Source organism: Zophobas morio, unplaced genomic scaffold (assembly GCF_036711695.1).
Source record: "Zophobas morio isolate AGI-343-1 ecotype UQ-CSIRO unplaced genomic scaffold, CSIRO_AGI_Zmor_V1 ptg000049l, whole genome shotgun sequence".
Classification (NCBI taxonomy): Eukaryota; Metazoa; Arthropoda; class Insecta; order Coleoptera; family Tenebrionidae; genus Zophobas; species Zophobas morio.
In genome coordinates this window covers 1,336,317-1,357,187 of record NW_026972154.1, presented here as the reverse complement: position 1 = coordinate 1,357,187, position 20,871 = coordinate 1,336,317, and the positions used below count along the sequence as shown (strand labels likewise).

The following is a 20,871-nucleotide window of genomic DNA, read 5'->3' as shown; positions in this document are numbered from 1 at the left end:
TATAAATTAATGCCCTTTATTTGTTGCCACTATTTTACCTAGAGGTGAAAATTTGTCCACGTTTTCTTCATTAAATATGTTAATAATTTATTTTGAGTTATCAGTTGTGTGCAAGTGTGTATTAAAAAAATTACGTAATCACAAATATTTTATATTTTTAAATAAACTCTTATCTAACTGTTTGTTCATTGTAAATAACAATTAAAAATAAGCAAATACTGACATAGAAAAAATTTTTCCTCATTTTTTTTAGGCGCAGTATAAGAGATAAGATCATCAGCTTTAATTTATAAATTTAATCATATCGATACCGTTACGGAGCATAAATCGAAATAACAACGATTTTTGTAGTACATTTATCTGTATGTTCACACATACAGATAAATTCTCTAGTACTTAATATTTTCTTCTTCTGGTAACTTTTAGTTCGACTGCAACTTGTTCCCTTAAAACTTACAGTGATTCTCGTCATCTTCCGCATTAGACATCCAAAAAAATTTGTTAAGCCTTATATGGACAATTCCAAATGTTAAGGGCGTAACAAAAAAAGGAAGTATAGTACTTAATTGAGTCCATCGGATGAATGGCCACTTATAGTTTCTCGACGTTTCATGACACCTAGAGTACGAAAAAGTAGTCCCGTTTCCATCTGTTTTTCTGTCTGTCTGTCTGTCTGTCTGTTTGTCGGGTGTAGAGTATCCATTTTTATTAGACAAGTAATATCCGAAACTGCTGCACCGATTGTTAATGCTAACCAAAATTTTGCTAATCATCCCCACCAACAATTTGATGACGTCATTTCAAAGAATTGTATGTTTATTTGATTTAACTGTTATACAACAATATAGTCGTATACCTAAGTGTGGTGTGTGTGAATCCGAAGTTTTCCCTAGACGTCCAAATTTTTGCAAAAACACAATTCACACACACATGGTCTAGTGGTTACGAGTCAGGAATGCAGACCAGACGTCGCGCGTTCGATTCCAAATTTCGTCTTTCGTTTTTTTCCTCTCGCATTGTGTATTATCTATGTTTATGACGGCATAACAAATTTTTTATTGATGAAATTACCCCATTTTCTCAAAAAGGTGAGAATACGCCCCTCTTTATTTAAAAATGTAAAACCTTCTCGAGTTCTCGGGGGCCCCAACTGTCTTTTTTAAAAATGTAAAATCCTCTCGGGGGCCCCAAATCTCGTTTTTTAAGAATGTGAAACCTTCTCGATTCTTTTATTAATTACCGATTTATCGCCATCGGCTCAGGCGGCAAACGAAGCTGTCGCGCGGTAAAATCCCACTTACAGCAACTCGAATGTAAATAACTATAAATTTGGAAGAAAATAAGCAAATACACGTCATTTTCCACCACGTGATGCATGGAATTGCCCATATAAAAGATAAGAATATTTCGTATAAATACTGATTCCCTTGTTTTCTGAATACAGATCTGTGATAGTAGGCTCCGTAGTAGGCAGTTAATACCATAATAGTAACTGAAACGACATAACTTTAATTGGAAATTTCAATTGTATAAGGATTATTTTTTACAGTGATTAAACATGGCAACGGTAAGTTGTTCATTATGGATCTATTTCGTAATACACTGTTTTCAATTATATCTGCAGGCTGGGAAAGGAACAAGTGTCGAAGACCGGGGCGAAATACCTCAAAATTCTTCATCGGTAAGTTAGATACATAATTATGTTAATTTATTGTTTAAAATTCAATCAGCATATTGTACATCATTAGGTATCATCTATCACAACACAACAATTTTTTTACTGCTTTTATTTATTTTTGTAAAAAAAGTATAAGAATATAAATAGGACGTAAACGAGATTTACAAAAGGAAAAAAGAGTAATAATTATTAAATATGTTTATACACTCTGACTTAAAACGTGAAATCCAAAGAAATCTGCTATTTGTTCTGTGCAGCTGTGTCTTAAAAGTCGGATAATTTCTCAATAATTTGGTCTGGAAGTTTTAAGTATGTCCTTACAAACAATGAGCCCATTGAATACTCTAAAAACAAATGTGAAGTTTGCCTTAAGCCTCCTACTTTCCAGTAAATTTCTAATTTCTTAACATCTTCCAGGCACAAGTGCGAAAAAAGTATTTTTCTCCAGCCGTCTTAAAACATGACACTTTTAATGACAATGTCAACACTAAAAGTAGACGTTTTTGTAATGAGGAAATAAAACTTGCGTTACTAAGGCAACATTCACTTTTAATCCTAGGATTTAAAAGGCTTTTAAATGCTAGGATTAAAAACAAATAATAAATAATCTCAAACTATATTTTTTCGTCAATTTTGAAAATATTAATAATGTTGTCTTTAACATTTTATAATTTTATAAATAATTAAATAGATTACATAATTTCTAAATTTTAAAATTTATATTAAATATAAAATTAGAACAACTTTCAGAAAACTGGATTAACGATTTGGCGTCACTATTATCCCTTGTAATAACAGTGTTGACAATATTTGTAGGTTTGAATAATAGTGGTCCACGATGACAACCCTGTGGAATTCCTGAATTCACAGATTTAGACCTGGTTTATAGAAACCGAAGTTAAAGTTAATTCGCGATTAACTTTTAATTGAGGTTCGTTGCTAGGCGACGTGCAGGTTTTAACCAATCACGAGTTCCCTTTCTACATTTTAATCCAGTGTTAAATTAATCGAGGATTAAATATTTAACTCGCGTTTCTATAAACCGGCCCTTAGTGTTAGAAATACAACCACTTATTTTTACGTTTTTACGAAGTGACTGCTAACAAAACCTTTCAAGAAATTATCGTAAGTAGAATCAACTTGAATTCCGTCTTCTATACGGTTAATAATAAAATTCTGATCGATCATTAATTTGATCATTTGTGGATTGTGATACTGTAGATAGATTGTAACAAGTTTGAAAACCTATTATAGCTGTAACATTGAGTAGGTACGCACAATTTATTTATTAAAATATTAGTTACAACTCACAGTACATTAGTTACATGCACGTACATGTTTTGACAATCTTTAAGATTGATGGTTTTACGTCTACCGATATCGACATACTTTCTGCAAATATGGTAGCCCCCACTGCCAAATCTGTAGTTGTAGACGAAAATTCTTTAATTTTTATCTTACAATCGTAAGTTAAGGAAGAGATTTTTCATGTTCCCTCGAGGTTGAATTACCCCTAGAGTATGAAATAATAAAGCTTCCGTTTTCATCTGTATATCGTCTGTCTATAATATACCCGCTTGCTATGGTGAAACACAAAAGACTTCTCATATACAGAGTATTTACAAAAATAACTATTTTGGTACAATTTTCAAATATCGATATTTCCGGTTTTTTCAAATAGAACACTATGTATTTGTTAATGTATATCAATAATATTTCAAAGTGGTTGTCACCATGGAGGAAAGAATAAAATATATTCATACGTCTATTGTTGTGACGCAATATTTTAATAAACATTCTTTTCAGAAATTTAAGAAGAGAGGTGGTACCACTGATGCAGGCAGAGACTACGAACATCTCTACATAGCGAACTTAATTTTAAAATTAATAAATGACGGTAACGTACAAAATTTTTATTTGTCGTCGAACGATAGCGCATATGGTTCTTTCGATGACGTTGTAGTTGAAATTATATTCAAAGATCGCACCGAAACGTTTGCTATCCAGTTGAAACACGTCAGCAGAACAGGAGGAATGCAAATTGAGCAGTTAAATGCATCGAGTGGAAACTTTAGCGTCGAGAAGTATTACAAAGGCTTTAAAAAGGAGCCGAAGTTGTCTGAACGTCCTACCAAGATGGTTTTGTTTACCAATTCTAAGCTAAACGATGAACACATAGATCGGTTTAAATTTGGCACATTGACGCCATGTAAACAAGACGGTTTGCTAAGCACTCGTAATTCAGAGTTGGGAGGAGAGTGTTACAGATTCGAAGAAAACGAAGATAAATTCGAAGAATATGGATCTTTTTTTAAAAATTTGTATCTCTATACTGGTCAAACAGATGCCAAAGAACTGGAAACGTGTACATTTGAGATGTTCAAGGCGTATTTCGGAAGCAACGAAACAGTTTTCCGGGAATATCTACATTTTATAACCCATTGGAGCATGAAGGAAGGAAACAAGTTTAAGTTAAATAAAATGTGGATGAAATACATGATAAGCCTTTGTGTATTTTCATCTTCTATCAAACCATTATCTTTTGCTGCCGGTAGAACAGTGAACGCCAAAAGAAAAATTTTTAAAGAAGCTGTTTCAAAATTTGATTTGACTCTTATAAATAAACACAATTTCGAGAAAATCGCCCCAGTTTGGTCAAATGCTGTCGACGATATAGATGATATGGCAGAAACGATTAAAGTGAATTACAAGTACCAACTTATCAATAACGGAATAGAAACAAAAGATAGTCTTTATGATAAAGACCCAACAAAAGTATCGAAGCTCATGTGGTTGCTGGGAAAAAGTCCGTTAGTCGTTGAAGGATGCCCACAAGTATATCAAACAATAAAAATATGTCAAGTTCAGAATCTAATTATACTAGATAATCAAGAAACGTTTAATGAGTGTGTTGGAAAAAGTAAAACTGACCCACGTCACGACAGTACAGATGGTCAACAAAAACTATACTTGTTTGGAAAATTATCTGACTTAAAAAAACACGTGCAGTTGTATGAAGAAATCCTTAAGAATTTTACATATTCATTGCAAGGTCAAAAAGATGTTGCAATGAAGTATTTACTAGAAATCTGCCAAGATAGCGGCAACTTTATCAGTACAGATGATTTAGTTGAAATGACGGAAGCTCCATTACTGATTGGAAAATACAAAGATGTTTTGCCGCCCAGTCATGTCGAAAGAAAATTGGCAAAAGTTTTAATAGAAGTAAAATTTTTGCAAAATATTAATGAAAATACGATTGTTTTAGTAGATTGCGCAACAGATGTCAATTCTTTCAAACAGTTTTTACCAAATTTAGTAATCAGCGAAGTAAATGACGTTGTGATATTCAGCCCGCAGTTCATGATCGAAAGATATATGTTTTTTGGAAAAGAAGTTTCACAGGAGGAATTTTCTGCATTGTGTAAAAAAAAATCTGAAGTTCATTTCCATCACTTCAGATATTTGGACAATCATCGCCTGGAGTGGTTGGAAAGTGGGAATTATGGCCCGGAACAAAAATTTATCAACGAACTTAAGACGTTTCGTCTACAAAGTGAATTTACAGTGTACACTATAGGCGAGGGCCAATACTTTAATCATTCTCGACAAAATATCAACATTATTTGCGCCGATGCTGGAATGGGAAAAAGCACATTAGCGAAGAGTTTAAAAAACAGTAGTAAGTCGACATACTGGATCATTATAATCTACGCCAGAAACCACGCCTTACACTTCAGGAAGCAGGGATCAAACCTGGAAAATTTTTTAAAATACGTTTTAGAAGATACTTCACGGGAATGCCGGAACCAATTTCATCAGAGAGTGTTTGAAAAAATGCTGGAACAAAATCAAATACAACTCATATGGGATGGACTCGATGAAGCAACTGATACCACTCAAATTTCCATTTTAACTTTAGTAAATGTGTTTTCGGAAAAAGGAGTGAAACAATGGTTGACTTCTCGAACCAACTTAAAGGATATCTTGGAAAACGAGTTAGGTACGTTTGCAAGAAATATACAACAATTTAGTGAAGACGAACAAAAAGAATATATTAAAAACCGTCTACAGATTGCCGATAAAGAGTTAAATGACACTTTTAATAAAATAAAAAAAAATGTAATGTCTTTTCCAAATTATGAAATTTTAGGCATTGCTCTACAAATTTATATGCTTACTGAATTATTTTTAAAAGACAAAGACAAATACCTACCTTTGTTAGACGGTATTTTCACTGTTCTTGATTTATATGAACATTTCATTGATGAAAAATTTCATGTTTTATACAACGACAAAAACGAAATAACATTAAGGAACGAACAAAATATCCAAAATTTCGAAACCGAAAAGAACGCTAGAATGAATCACTATAAAAGTTTAGCTGCAACTTATTACCTTTATAACTCTTTAACATACAAAATTGTAAATAAATTATTCTCTAACGACAAGACGACTGACAGATTTGTAAAAAAAATTAAAAACGAAGGAGATGATGTGGGATTTATAAGTCGCGTTATTTCTAAATATGATGTTGAATTCATTCACAATTCGTATGGTGAATATTTTGCAGCGTTATATCTATTCGAACACAAACCATCTAAAGTACGCGACAGAAAATTTATTTCTAAAACCAGGTGTAAAAATATTCGATTTTTTTTAGATTTAATGTTAGCGAGAAATTCGAAATATTTAGTAGGAGTTATATATAAGAACCTTACAATTCTAGAAGAATGTATACATGCAGATTTACGTCAAAAAGACGTTATTGGTCGTGACGTTTTGGAAGTGGCTTGTGCCTGGAATAAAAGTTATCGACTTGTTGAAAACAATATTATTTTGAATGACAAAAGTTTCAACACTGAATGGTTAATCAATAACAAAGACAAAGTCGTTGGAACTCTAAATTATCGCGATATAGCACCAAAATTTTATAAATTCAGTTCAACGGGTCATGTGTGTTTTAAAAAGTTGATGATTTTCTTACCATTTTTGATTCCATTATATGACGGGAATGAGTTCGATGAAGAATATTTAGTGGCAGTTTTATATTATGCAATTAGATTTGATTGTCCAACAATTTATGAGTGCATTGAAAATTCCGTTCCCTTAAAAACCACATACAATAATATTCGTTCAAGAAGCATTTTAGCCTTAGCCCTTTTTAACAGGTCAGCGAAAATATTAAAAAAAGTACTTTCCGAACAACGAAATCATTCCGAGTGGGACTGCGTAGAAGAACTTTTAATTCTGGATTCGGAAATTGACGAAATATTGAGTTTTGCTTTACAATTCCCGGAGTTTAGAATAGATGTGCCAAATTCGAAAGGTCAGTCGTTGGCGCATTATGCATTGGAAAAAAATCTAACCAAGACGTTACGTTCATTAATTCTCAGAGAAGTGAACACGAATTATAAGGACAGAAACGGAAAACGTCCCATACATATTGCACTTGAAAAGGGGCATCTAGATTTTTTCAAACACATTGCGCAAATTGACGTTTTGGATAAAGACGGTCGGTTACCGCTTCATTACGCTTGTGAGGATGGAGATTTAGGTATAATAGAAATATTGTTAGCGAATGGTGCTAAAGTTGACGTTCCGGATGGAAATCGCCAGCTGCCGATTCATTATGCACTGCGAAAATGGCATACAGTTATTATAGACGTACTAATAAGGAATGGCGCGAAAGTGGATGTTCCGGATGCAAGTGGACGTCTGCCGATACATTATGCTTGTGAACACGGAAGCTTAACCATGGTAGAATTCATGGCAAAAAAAGGAGCCACATTTGATGCTCCGGACAGAGGTGGTCAGCTAGCGTTGCACTATGCGTGTAGAAATGACCGGTGGGGATACGAAATAATTTTATTTTTGTTTAAAAAAGGTGTGAAAGTGGATGTTCCGGATGGGAATGGACGGCTGCCGTTACATTATGCTTGTAAACATGGACATTTAGCTGTAGTTGAAATACTGCTAAAGAATGGTGCGCAAGTGGATGTTCCGGACGAAAATGGACGGTTGCCGATACATTATGCTTGTGACTATCAAGATTTAGCTGTAGATGAGATACCGCAAAACAACACTGCGAAAGTTAACCTTCCGGATGGAAATCACCAGCTGCCGACTCCTTATGCATTTAAAAAATGGCATAAAGCTATTATAGAAGTACTAATAAAGAATGGTGCGAAAGTGGATGTTCCGGACGGAAATGGACGGCTACCTATACATTATGCTTGTGAAAACGAAAGTTTAAAAACAGTAGAATTATTAGCAACTCATGGAGCGAAATTGGATGTTCCTGACGGAATTGGGCAACTGCCGATACATTGTGCATTTGAAAAATGGAATACCGATATTATAATAGTACTTGTAAAAAATGGTGCGAAAGTGGATGTTCCACATTTAAAAGGATGGCTGCCGATACATTATGCGTGTGAAAAGGGAAGATTAAACATGGTAGAATTACTGGCAATGAACGGAGCAAAATTTGTTGTTCCGGACACAGATGGTCAGCTACCGATGCACTATGCCTGTAGAAATGATCGGTGGGGATATGAAATAATTTTATTTTTGTTTAAAGAAGGTGTGAAAGTGGATGTTCCGGATAGAGATGGACGGCTGCCGATACATTATGCTTGTGAACACGGAAATTTAAACACGGTAGAATTACTGGCAACGAATGGAGCGAAATTTAATGTTCCGGACAAAGATGGTCAGTTACCGATGCATTATGCGTGCAGGAATCACCGGAAGGGATATGAAATAATTTTATTTTTGCTAGAAAAAGATGTGGAAGTGGATGTTCCGGGTGGAGATGAACGACTGCCGATCCATTACGCTTGTGAACACGGAAGCATAACCATGGTAGAATTACTAGCAACGAAAGGAGCCAAATTGGATCTTCCGGACAGAGGTGGTCAGCTACCGATGCACTATGCGTGTAGAAATAACAGATGGGGATATGAGATAATTTTATTTTTGTGTAAAAATGGTATGAAAGTGGATGTTTCGGATGGAGATGGACGACTGCCGATACATTATGCCTTTCAAAAATTTGATACTGATATTATAGCACTACTTGTAAAATATGGTGCCAAAGTGGATATTCCGGATGGAGATGGACGGTTGCCAATACATTATGCTTGTGAACGAGGAAGATTAAACATGGTAGAATTACTAGCAACGAATGGAGCGAAATTGAATATTCCGGATGGAAATGGACGACTGCCAATACATTATGCTTTTCAAAAATTTGATATAGATATTATAATACTATTGGTTAAGTATGGTGCGAAAGTGGATGTTCCGGATGGAGATGGACGGCTGCCGATACATTATGCTTGTGAAGACGGAAGCTTAACCATGGTAGAATTACTGGCAACGAATGGAGCGAAATATGATGTTCCGGACAGACGTGGTCAGCTACCGATACACTATGCGTGTAAAAATAACAGGTGGGGATATGAAATAATTTTATTTTTGTGTAAAAATGGTGTGAAAGTGGATGTTCCGGATGGCGATGGTCAACTGCCGATACATTATGCGTTTAAAAAATTTGATACAGATATTATAATACCACTGTTAAAAAATGGTGCGAAAGTGGATGTTCCGGATGAAAATGGACGGTTGCCGATGCATTATGCTTGTGAAAAAGGAAGACTAAGCATGATAAAATTACTAGCATTAAATGGAGCGAAATTTGATGTTCCGGACAGAAGTGGTCAGCTGCCGATGCACTATGCGAGCAGAAATCGTTGGTGGGGATATGAAATAATTTTATTTCTGTGTGGAAAGGGTGTGAAAGTGGATGTACCGGATGGAGATGGACGATTGCCGATGCACTATGCTTGTGAAAAAGGAAGGTTAAACATGGTAGAATTACTAGCAACGAATGGAGCGAAATTTGATGTTTCGGACAGAGGTGGTCAGCTACCAATGCACTATGCGAGCAGAAATCTTTGGGGGGGATATGAAATAATTTTATTTTTGTGTAAAAAAAGTGTGAAAGTGGATGTGCCGGATATAGATGGACGACTGCCGATACACTGTGCTTGTGCACAGGGAAGATTAAGCATTGTAGAATTACTGGGAACCAATGGGGCGAAATTTGATGTTCCGGACAGAGGTGGTCAGCTACCGATGCACTATGTGACCACAAATTTCTTGGAAGGATATCAAATAATTTTATTTTTGTGTAAAAAAGGTGTGAAAGTGGATGTTCCGGATGGAGATGGACGACTCCCAATACATTGTGCTTGTGAAGAGGGAAGATTAAGCATTGTAGAATTACTGGCAACGAATGGTGCGAAATATGATGTTCCGGACAGGGGTGGTCAGCTACCGATACATTATGCTTGCAGAAATTGCATTAATGGAGATGATATAATTTTCTTTTTGTGTAAAAAAGGTGTAAAAGTGGATGTTCCGGATGGAGATGGACGACTGCCGATACATTATGCTTGTGAACAGGGAAGCTTAACCATGGTAGAATTATTGGCAACGAATGGAGCGAAATTTGATATTCCGGACAGAAATGGTCAGCTACCGATGCACTATGCGACCAAAAATATCTTTCTAAGAGATCAAATAATTTTATTTTTGTGTAAAAAAGGTGTGAAGGTGGATGAACCGGATGGAGATGGACGACTGCCAATACATCATGCTTGTGAACACGGAAGCTTAACCATGGTAAAATTACTGGCAACAAATGGAGCGAAATTTAATGTTCCGGACAGAGGTGGTCAGCTACCGATCCACTCTGCTTGTAGAAATCGTTGGCGGGGATATGAAATAACTTTCTTTTTGTGTAAAAGTGGTGTGAAAGTCGATGTTCTGGATAGGGATGGACGACTGCCGATACATCATGTTTGTGAACGCGGATCTTTACACATGGTACAATTGCTTGCAACCAATGGAACGAAATTTGATGTTCCGGACAAATGTGGTCAGCTACCGATGCACTATGCGTGTAGAAATGGCCAGTCTGGATATAAAATAATTTTATTTTTGTGTAAAAATGGTGTGAAAGTGGATGTTCCGGATGGGGATGGACGGTTGCCGATACATTATGCTTGTGAACACGGAAGTTTAACCATGGTAGAATTACTAGCAACGAAAAAGGCCAAATTTGATGTTCCGGACAGAGGTGGTCAGCTACCGATGCACTATGCGTGTAGAAATAACCTGTGGGGATATGAAATAATTTTATTTTTGTTTAAAAAATGTATGAAAGTGGATATTCCGGATGGAGATGGACGACTACCGATACATTATGCTTGTGAAAATGGAAGATTAACCATGGTAGAATTACTGGCAACGAATGGAGCGAAATTGGATGTTCCGGATAGAGGTGGTCAGCTACCGATTCACTATGCGATCCGAAATATCTTGTACGGACATGTAATAATTTTATTTTTGTGTAAAAAAGGTGTGGAGGTGGATGTTCCCGATGAAAATGGACGACTGCCCATACATTATGCTTGTAAACAGAGATGGGTAGATATGATAAAATTACTGGCAACGGTTAATGCTCTTGACAGAGGTGGTCAGCTACCGGTGCAAAATCCAAGAAGAAATCACTGGGGAGGATATGAAAAAATTATATTTTTGTGTAAAAATGGTGCGAAACTGGATGTTAGGGATGAAGATGGACGATTACCGATACATTACGCTTGTGAACACGGGGACTTAAACACGGTAGAATTACTGGTAAAAATGATGAATACAGTGAAATTAGATGTTCCAGATAGAAGTGGTCAGCTACCGATGCATTACGCGTGCAGAAATGGCAGGAAGGCATATGACATAATTTTATTTTTGTGTAAAAAAGGTGCGAAAGTGGATGTTCCGGAGGAAGATGGACGGCTGCCGATACATTATGCTTGTGAACACGGAAAGTTAAACACGGTAGAATTGCTGGCAACGAAAGGAGCGAAATTTGACGTTCCAGACAGTGGAGGTCAGCTACCGATGCACTATGCGAGCAGAAATCGCTGCGGGGGATATGAAATAATTTCATTTTTGTGTAAAAATGGAGCGAAAGTGGATGTTCTCGATGGAGATGGACGGCTGCCGATACATTATGCTTGTGAAAGCGGAAATTTGGAGATGATAAAATTACTGGCAACGAATGGGGCGGCATTTGATGTTCCGGACAAATGTGATCAGCTACCGATACACTATGCATGCAGGAATCGGTGGGAGGGATATAAAATAATTTTCTTTTTGTGTAAAAAAGGTGCGGAAGTGAATGTTCCGGATGGAGATAGACGTTTGCCGATACACCACGCTTGTGAACACGGAACTTTAGATATTGTAAAATTATTGGCGTCGAATGGTGCGAAAGTGTATGTTCCGGATCAAAGTGGTAAACTGCCGATAGACTATGCCCGTAAAAATCGAAATTTTGATAGTGAAATAAGAATATTTCTGTTAAAATGCATGAAACGTAAAATAGCCCACGAAACTTAATATGGACAATGGTCAGTTAGCGATTTAAAGACGTCGTGTAGTTCCAGTAGCAACTTTTATTGCGTTCATTTGACTTGTTTATATTAAATTCAGTCAATGACTACTATTTTATAGTTACTAATCTTTTTCATTTACTAGTGCCACTTCTATGCGCGTTTAAATAAGACGTAAAACTTTTAAATCATAATACACTTGCTACAATATTTTCTTCTTTTATGCCCTATAATCGAAACAGACAGCTTCGAAATATAGGGAGCAAACTGGTTAGAAGAATTACTAACTATATGTTCATTTAATCAAAGTTTTCTAAAAATATTAGCAAAAACAAAATTATAGTCCAAAATCTAAAAACAATTGTTGCATTTCAGTTCCTGTGTGATTTTTAATGAAATATATTAGGACTAAATTATCAAAATATGTTAAAAGTAAAAATGTTGTATGTGAAATATTTGCTAAAATGCCATTAAACATACGATTTCTTTTAAACGACATCACTTTGAACATCATAAAGAAACAATTAAGAAAACTAGTTTACATGCTAAAGGAATATTTTTAGTTTAAACCATTGAATTCGTAATTTTTTTAAGATGTATCACGATTATTGTAGTGCATCGTAGTATAAAGCACGTTAACCGACCAACGAAAATGGGCATATAGATCAGAATTAAATTTCGTTATCACGTTTTTAAGTATGAGTTATACTAAAAAAAACACACAATAAAACAATATACATCATAGAAGTTATTAATATTCAAATCTAGTTCTAAAAATTTGTAGAGGAATGACCAAATATTTCAACGGTTTGCGTAGTTATGTTTATGTAGGATCTAATTATTTTTAAGAGTTTAAATGTCGTCTAATCAATTTATATGTTTTACATATCAGTTGTATATTTTTTGTATAATTGGCCTCGTTCGATGTTGACACGGTTAAGTTTATTTATATATATTATTTATGTATTATGAACATTGAAATTATCGATTGTCTAGGTAATTAAAAACCTACTCGAGGCTGCCTCTTACTTTATTGTTTGTTTTTCGTATGTCGTAGTATTTGCTATTGTGTTCAAGACACTTGTCATTAACTCAGTCTAAAGGTTATTAATTCACTACAGTCAATGTGACAACGGAGGACAGCTTTCAAGATTCATTTCAAAGCTGGTGACATAACACTCTTGACGAGATTTTTATTTAGACACCCAATGTTTGACAACAAAGGTAAAATACAGGGTGTTTTGTAACAAAACCATGTGTTTATTACATCAAGATGTGTATATTAATAACTAATCTATGGAAATAAAGGCGATATTTGTTTGTGTTGATCATTGTTACATACTGATGCCACGTTTCTTGAAGAGACCTGCAAATCCACGAATCGCTACCTTAAGCTCTCCTTACTTCCAGGCTCGATGGACCCCTAATCCCTTCCTCTTCACTCGCCGACTATTTACTAAGATTTGATGGTTTTCTTGGTAATTTCGGGCCCGTTGGGTGCCGGAAACGCAACAAAACACAAGAGAAAGTAACATTTCTAAATTTTTGGCCTTTTTTGGCTGAGAAAGCACGGTCCTTCAAACCTATTTGTAACTTTTCGCTTTTCCAAAAGCGAACTACACTTTTTTGACAGCCCTCGCATAAAATTAATAAAAGATGTTACATTCATTTTCTTGCATTTTCGCTCAAGGTCATTTTCACTCTTGGGGTTTCACCACTTTACAAGTGAACGAATTCCGCCATTTGAAAACACAACATAGGTCATGGTCACATTTTAAATTTTCGCGGGTTTCGATGTTGATGGCATGTTCAAGTTATCATGCTGTTGTCATTCACTTTTGTCATCTTGTGGAGAAATTAAATGCCGTTAAAGAAACTTCATCAGTTATGCTAAATCATATTTGTGGTCGTGTGAGATTTTCAAGAAAATTTTATATATTTTCATATTTAATAGATGTAAAGCTAGTTGTATACCCAAGTAACAAAAATTTTAAGAAATGTAACAAAATGAAGGTCTGTGTTAAACAAAAGGACAAAAAACAAACATCACCACTTTTATTTTTGAAACCTTTTGTTGCTGATTTTCAGCAATGGCCTCTACGGTAGGTACTTTCAAATTCAGGATATCCTAACAGTAATTTAAAAAATAAGGAATAGATGCATTTAAAAAATGACGTAATCACAAATATTTTATATTTAAAAATAAAGTCTTATCTAGTCTCTTTGTTTTTTGATATTGTAAATAACAGTGAAAATAAGCAAATATTGTTGTACAAAAATCTCTTCCTTGTTTTTTTGGGAGCAGTATATAAAATAAGATCACCAGATTTTCAAAATTGGGTGATTAATCAGCTTCACTCGGCTTGTTTGGTAGTATTAGATCAGATTAAAACAGATAAATACGCGTATAGTATGCATTTTGAAGTACACGCGCTAATTAAAAATACACATTAAAAAAGAAATTCCATAAGCAGTTTTTGTTTTAAACACTGATGAGTGACATGTAGAGATTAAAGAATAGAAAACTGGAATGATTGTTTGACATTTATTACAATCTCATTTGTTACGCAAGTTCTCTCTCTGTCGTTCTTTTTTTTTCCTAGTTCTCTCTCTCAACTCTAGAAAAAGATGCTTGACAACATAACGTCAATTCAACGCACTTTCGTGTGCCTTTTATGCGCTCACTGTTTAGTTTTCCGTAAATTGTCTCACCTCAGAAGGTGAATTTTAACGTCCTCTATACAGTGGAGTATGTTTCGGTACGTACAATTGAAGATAAAAATGTACGTCAAACGTACTGTCTCAGACTGTCACCCAAACTTCTCTTATAAAACAATCTCGTGTTCGTGTAGTGTCATCTGATGTTGCCTAGCAACAAATATAATTCACTGCCTGAAAATTGCTGAAAATGTATGAAGCTGTAATTTTCAGAAGTTAAAACTACGATCAATCGATTTCTTGACCCAAAAAACCCCCAACCTGTAAATTTCATCGAAATCGTTAGAGCCGTTTTCGGGAAACCCATTATATATTTATATATACAAACTTCGCTCGTTTAATAGTATAAGATTCCTGCTTTGGCAAAGTTGAACCAAAAATGTGTGGTGGTTTTAGGCACCACCCACTTTTTCTAGTAAAAAAAGTGAAATGCATGAATGGCTCTTTAAACATAGTGTTGAATTTGACAAAAAATTTTCGATGAAACAGTTGTAGGAGTTAAATAAACCCTTCAGAAACAATAGAAAAAAAGATATTTGATAGACGAGACATTAAGAGAAAGTGGCCATGATGTTCTTAGACTACCTCCATATCATTGTCAATATAATCCAATTGAAATGGCATGGGGATTTTGTAAGAACTATTACAACAAGCATATAAATTCTCAACTTTCATTAAAAAATAGGGTGGAGAATTTATGGCATATGCTTCTCCTACGATTTAATAAAAGATAAGTTGCACAAATTAGATATTACCAAATCTCCTGGTCCTGACGTTATTAGTTCAAAAATTTTAAAAGTGTGTGCTAGTTCTCTTGCTCACCCGCTTGACGAACCAATCATTTCGGTCTGATACCATTACTCCGGCGAACTATAGGCCTATAAGTTTCACTTCAGTTGTAGTCAAACTAATGGAATGTATCATCTACGATCAGTTTAATCTGTTGCTTAGACAACTGGACCAGAGTACTCGATTCTGGTGGCTCAGTGGATATCGCATATTTTTATTTTTATTTTTCGAAGGTCTTCGATCGGGTGCCGACACGCCGGCTCTTTTTGAAATTATGAGATTATGGAATCCAAGATAGTCTTCTCAGGTGGATTGAATTTTTTATTTCTGACCGAACATTTAAGATTAAGGTTGGTGATATGTTTAGTTCTTCTATTCCAGTTTTGAGCGGTGTATCACAGGGCTCTGTATTAGGACCCCCGTTATTTTTAACGTATGTATCAGATATAAAAGACTACTTAATTTCTTCTTGGGCAATGTATGCTGACGATTTAAAAATCTACAATTATGTATTTGTTCCAATTATGAAATCTTAACGAAGGATATAGCAACTATTTATAGATAGTCACTAAAATGATTACTTCCAGTTAAAACGGACAAGTGTAATATCCTTTATTTAGGCAGCGACAATGCGAAGCAAACTTATTAATATATCAACGACATTGAGCTTACCAAGTGTGATTCTTTGAACGTCTACTCTGACGTGGTCTGAATATTTCGCAGAAGTCATGAAAAAAGCCAACAAGCTACTATATCTTCTCGGAAACACATTTGCTAAAGCTGATGTAACTACTGTAACTAAACTGTATAAAACTTATGTTAGACCGATATTAGAATATGCTAACTGCGTTTGGGTTCCAACATTACAACGTAATATTAATTTACTAGAATCTGTCCAGCGTCGTGCCACAAGAATGCCGTATGGACAAGTGCTCCCCTCTTACCCTGACAAATTTAATCTTATGAAATTGCCATCATTAGTCGACTGGCGTGTAAGAGGTGACATGTTGACGACATTTCAGGCTTTTACAAATTCCATTCGACAGACGTTCGTTACTAACAGGGTGTTCACCGAATGGAATGCATTACCCCTGAAGTTGTCGAAAGTGCGTCCGTTCCTAAATTTTGAGGTCAACTACGACACCTATCGAAACCGTAGGTAGTTGTATATCCATAATTAGTAATGCCAACTGTCGTCTTGCGCGGACATAACAGACTTCGGTCTCTCCCCGAACGCGTCATTTTAATAATAATAATAATAATAATTTGTAATATGGATCTATAATCTTGTTTTTGAAACAACGAGACCTGCTGTAGCTGAGAAAATTCGGTCTCTCTCTTTTCGCTTCTTCAAAGAGAAACTACATTTTTTCGTGTATGATAATAAAAATAGATACATTTTCTAGGACTGAATATCTTCTTCTGGTAACTTCTATGTAGGCTGCAACTTGTTCCTTCCAAACCTATAATGATTCTCGCCATCTTTTGGGCTGTTTTTCCGTGGAATTTTTTCCCATTGGTGATTGCTCCCTAGTACTAGGTACCTTTACAATTCTATCTTCTCCCATTGGTCATCCAAAAAATACTCGTTAAACATTATATGGGTAATTCCAACTGTGACAATCGGACGAATGAAACGGCAGGTAAAATGTAGGGTACAACGCAACATATTATTATTTATGCAAACACTTAAAGTTAAAGTATGCGGATACGTTAGAGAGAAAACAATTAATTTGTGGTCTCAAATTCAGTTTTGTACCAGTCACACCACGTATTAAGTTTTGTGTATCTAACCTAAGACCACACTTTAAAAGTTTTTAAATAAATAATATGTTGCAATTTGCCATGTAATCCACATTTTAACTATTGTTTCTATTTATGTATGTCCTGAATTTAGAAGAAAATAAACAAATTTCGCCATTTTTTCGCATTCATGATGTATGGAAATATCCTAATAAAAGATAACATTATTTCGTATGAATAAATATTTACGCCCGTGTTTTCTGAGTATCTTCAAAGTAGGTTCCAAATAATTCATTTAATACCATAACAGCAATTGAAACAGCATGACTTTAATTGCAAATTTTAATTATATGACGAATATTTTTTATAGTAATTAAACATGGCAACGGTAAGTTCCTCATTATGGATCTATTTTGTAACATACTATTTTCAATTATATCTGCAGGCTGCGAAAGGAAGAAATGTTGAAGACCGGAGCGAAATACCTCAAAATTGTTCATCGGTAAGTTAAATACATATCTTAATTTATCGTTTAATTCGATCAATCAAACAAATTTATTTTCTCTGTGTTTATTCCATTTTGCAAAAAAATGAATTCTATTATAAACGAAAAATTAAAACACAGGTAGATTTATATCTGTTTGTTGATAGTGGACCTACTTTGTGAAAAAGGACAACACAGATACAACAAAATCTAGCTTTTGTGAAAAATTCTAAAATGTAGTTCTACGAATTTGATGTTTTTTCGATAACCTCTATAAGTTAAAATAAAGTTGTACGTATAGTTAAAGCAGAAGTAAAGAGGCATGCTACGCGTACATTTCAAATGAGTTTTAGCATTACAAAATTTTGCGATGACGTCATCAACATATTAGCAAGGACACGTATATCAATTTGTATTCCCAAATTTTTTGGAAAATGTGGTGAGCCCTTCTTGATTTGATCAATAAAATAAACTTCTTCGTTCATTATGATTTTAAGTCGCTCTGTATAAGTAATTGAGACTAATTCATCGACTCATCGATATCTTTATTTTGCGTTATAGGGGTTGTCATATAAAAACTAAGATTCGCTAAATCAGATGTTTTAATTAATCCAAACTGATTAATTTGTTTGATTGTTCTTCAGAAACAGAGGAAGTTCTGGTTAAATAACTTCAGGTTTTTTTTTAATTCAGTTATTACTTTAACATCTACTGCCTTGCAGATCATACATGAAAATGCTGTCAATACAACCGACTCGTTGCAGGATTCTTCTGAAGTAAGTCAGAAATAAATATTAATTAATTAAGTTTTATGCAAGCATTTATTGATAATTATTATTTATTACAAAAGGTTATCACAACCCTTAATAAGGTATTAATTTTTTGCAAGCAACTACAATTAACTAATATACAAAAGAAAGAAAAAGCACATTAATATAATTAAATATGTCGTAGCTTATCGCTTAAAACGTGAAATAAAATCCCAGAAAAATCTAATTGGATGTAATAATTATAAACAATCTAAAAACAAATGTGAAATCTGTGCGAAGTCTCTTAATTTTCAATGAATTTCTAATTTTTTGATATGTAGATAGACGTATGTAGATGTGTGACAAATGATTGAATTGTAGAAGTCTCCAAAAGAAGTCTAAGTAAATAAAAATAAATAAGTTTATTTGAATGATAGGAAAAATGTGACAATATTGTCTATTTACAGGACCTAAAATTTGTGCTGCGTTACTAAAAACGTATTGTATATGTGGAACAAAGCTCTAACATCCAAAAAAAGTGGTCTCCCGTTTCGGTTTGTCTGTCTATCTGGTGTCTGTACAATTTTCAAATATCGACGTCTTTCTAGCACTCTGCATTTGTTACTATATGTCAATAATATTTCATAGTGATTGTCACCATGCAGGAAAGAATATAATATATTCATTCGTCCATGGTTGTCACGCATTAGGCAATGATCAGTGTGCCTCACCCTCACATGCTTTTTTTATAAAAATTTGTAAAAATAAGCAAATTCAAACCGACGAAGATTACACCACGCGTATTTCTGACAAGTCAGTAGAAAACAAAGAATTTCAAAGGTACTGTGCTTGAAGTACTACCAACTTTATTTAGAATTTTTACAGACACTTGCGACGACAACCATTATGGATTAACTAATATGTTGTGTTTTTTTTTTTAAATTGGAACTCTTGTTTTATTAAACATTTTTTTCAGAAATTTAAGAAGAGAAGTGGTACGACAGACGTAGGCAAAGACTACGAACATCTCTACATAGCGAACTTAATTTTAAAATTAATAGTTAATGGTGACGTAGAAGATTTTTATTTATCGTCAAACGATAGTGCATATGGTTCCTTCGATGACGTTGTAGTTGAAATTAAATACAAACATCGCACCGAAATATTTGCTATTCAGTTGAAACACGTCAGCAGAACAGGAGGAATACAAATTGAGCAGTTAAATGCATCGAGTGGAAACTTTAGCATCGAGAAGTATTATAAAGGCTTCAAAAAAGAGCCGAAGTTTTCTGAACGTCCTACCAAGATGGTTTTGTTTACCAATTCTAAGCTAAACGATGAACACATAGATCGGTTTAAATTTGGCAAATTGACTCCATGTAAGCAAGACGGTTTGCTAAGCACTCGAATTTCCGAGTTGGGAGGACAGTGTTACAAATTCGAAGAAAAAGAAGATAAATTCAAAGAATATGGAACTTTTTTTAAAGATTTGTATCTCTATACTGGTCAAACAGATGCCAAAGAACTGGAAACGTGTACACTTGAGATGTTCAAGGTATATTTCAAAAGCAACGAAACCGTTTTCCGGGAGTACCTACATTTTATAACCCACTGGAGTGCGAAGGAAGGAATCAAATTCAAGTTAAATAAAACATGGATGAAAAACATGATAAGCCTTTGTGTATTTTCATCTTCTATCAAACCATTATCTTTTGTTGCCGGTGGAACAGTGAACTCCAAAAGAAAAATTTTTAAAGAAGCTGTTTCGAAATTTGACTTGACTCATATAAATAAAAACAATTTCAAGAAAATCGCCTCAGTTTGGTCAAATGCTGTCGACGATATAGATGATATGCAAGAAGTAATTAAAGTTAATCACAGGTACCAACTTATCGAAAACGGAATAGCAACAAAAGATAGTCTTTATGATAAAGACCCAACAAAAGTATCGAAGCTCATGTGGTTGCTGGGAAAAAGTCCGTTAGTCGTTGCAGGATGCCCAAAAGTTTATCAAGCAGTCGAAGTATGCCATGCTAAAAATCTAATTATACTAAATAACCGAAAAACTTTTAATGAGATGCCTAGTAATGATTCTGATCGAGACAGTACAGGTGGCCAAAAAAATCTACACGTGTTTCAAAAGTTCTCTGACTTAAAAAAACACATACAATTGTATCAAGAAATTCTAACGAGTTTTACATATTCATTGCAAGGTCAACAAGATGTTGCATTGAAATATTAGCT

The 20,871-nt window shown here is 34.6% G+C and overlaps 2 protein-coding genes across 3 annotated transcripts; both read left to right on the top strand.

Moving 5' to 3' along the window:
• Positions 1 to 1,426: 1,426 nt before the first annotated feature.
• Positions 1,427 to 13,470, top strand: LOC135142586 (uncharacterized). 2 transcript variants are annotated; one of them, XM_064074316.1, is made up of 4 exons: positions 1,427 to 1,567; positions 1,625 to 1,681; positions 3,485 to 11,030; positions 11,223 to 13,470. In XM_064074316.1, the coding sequence occupies exons 1-4, from the start codon at positions 1,559 to 1,561 to the stop codon at positions 12,149 to 12,151; spliced, it is 8,541 nt and encodes a 2,846-aa protein (XP_063930386.1). In that variant the 5' UTR covers positions 1,427 to 1,558; the 3' UTR covers positions 12,152 to 13,470. The 2 variants fall into 2 exon arrangements, with proteins under 2 accessions (XP_063930386.1, XP_063930385.1); XM_064074315.1 differs by having other exon boundaries at positions 3,485 to 13,470.
• Positions 13,471 to 17,679: 4,209 nt separating this feature from the next.
• LOC135142628 (uncharacterized) lies at positions 17,680 to 20,869 on the top strand. Its single transcript, XM_064074372.1, has 4 exons — positions 17,680 to 17,782; positions 17,840 to 17,896; positions 18,601 to 18,654; positions 19,604 to 20,869. The coding sequence occupies exons 1-4, from the start codon at positions 17,774 to 17,776 to the stop codon at positions 20,867 to 20,869; spliced, it is 1,386 nt and encodes a 461-aa protein (XP_063930442.1). The 5' UTR covers positions 17,680 to 17,773.
• The last annotated feature ends 2 nt before the right edge of the window (positions 20,870 to 20,871 follow it).

What these genes read in the sequence shown, in the direction of transcription:
- LOC135142586 (XM_064074315.1), top strand. An exon ending in TACCTCAAAATTCTTCATCG is followed by an intron (nt 1,682 to 3,484) that starts GTAAGTTAGATA and finishes CATTCTTTTCAG; the next exon opens with AAATTTAAGAAGAGAGGTGG.
- LOC135142628 (XM_064074372.1), top strand. An exon ending in TACCTCAAAATTGTTCATCG is followed by an intron (nt 17,897 to 18,600) that starts GTAAGTTAAATA and finishes ACTGCCTTGCAG; the next exon opens with ATCATACATGAAAATGCTGT. An exon ending in CGTTGCAGGATTCTTCTGAA is followed by an intron (nt 18,655 to 19,603) that starts GTAAGTCAGAAA and finishes CATTTTTTTCAG; the next exon opens with AAATTTAAGAAGAGAAGTGG.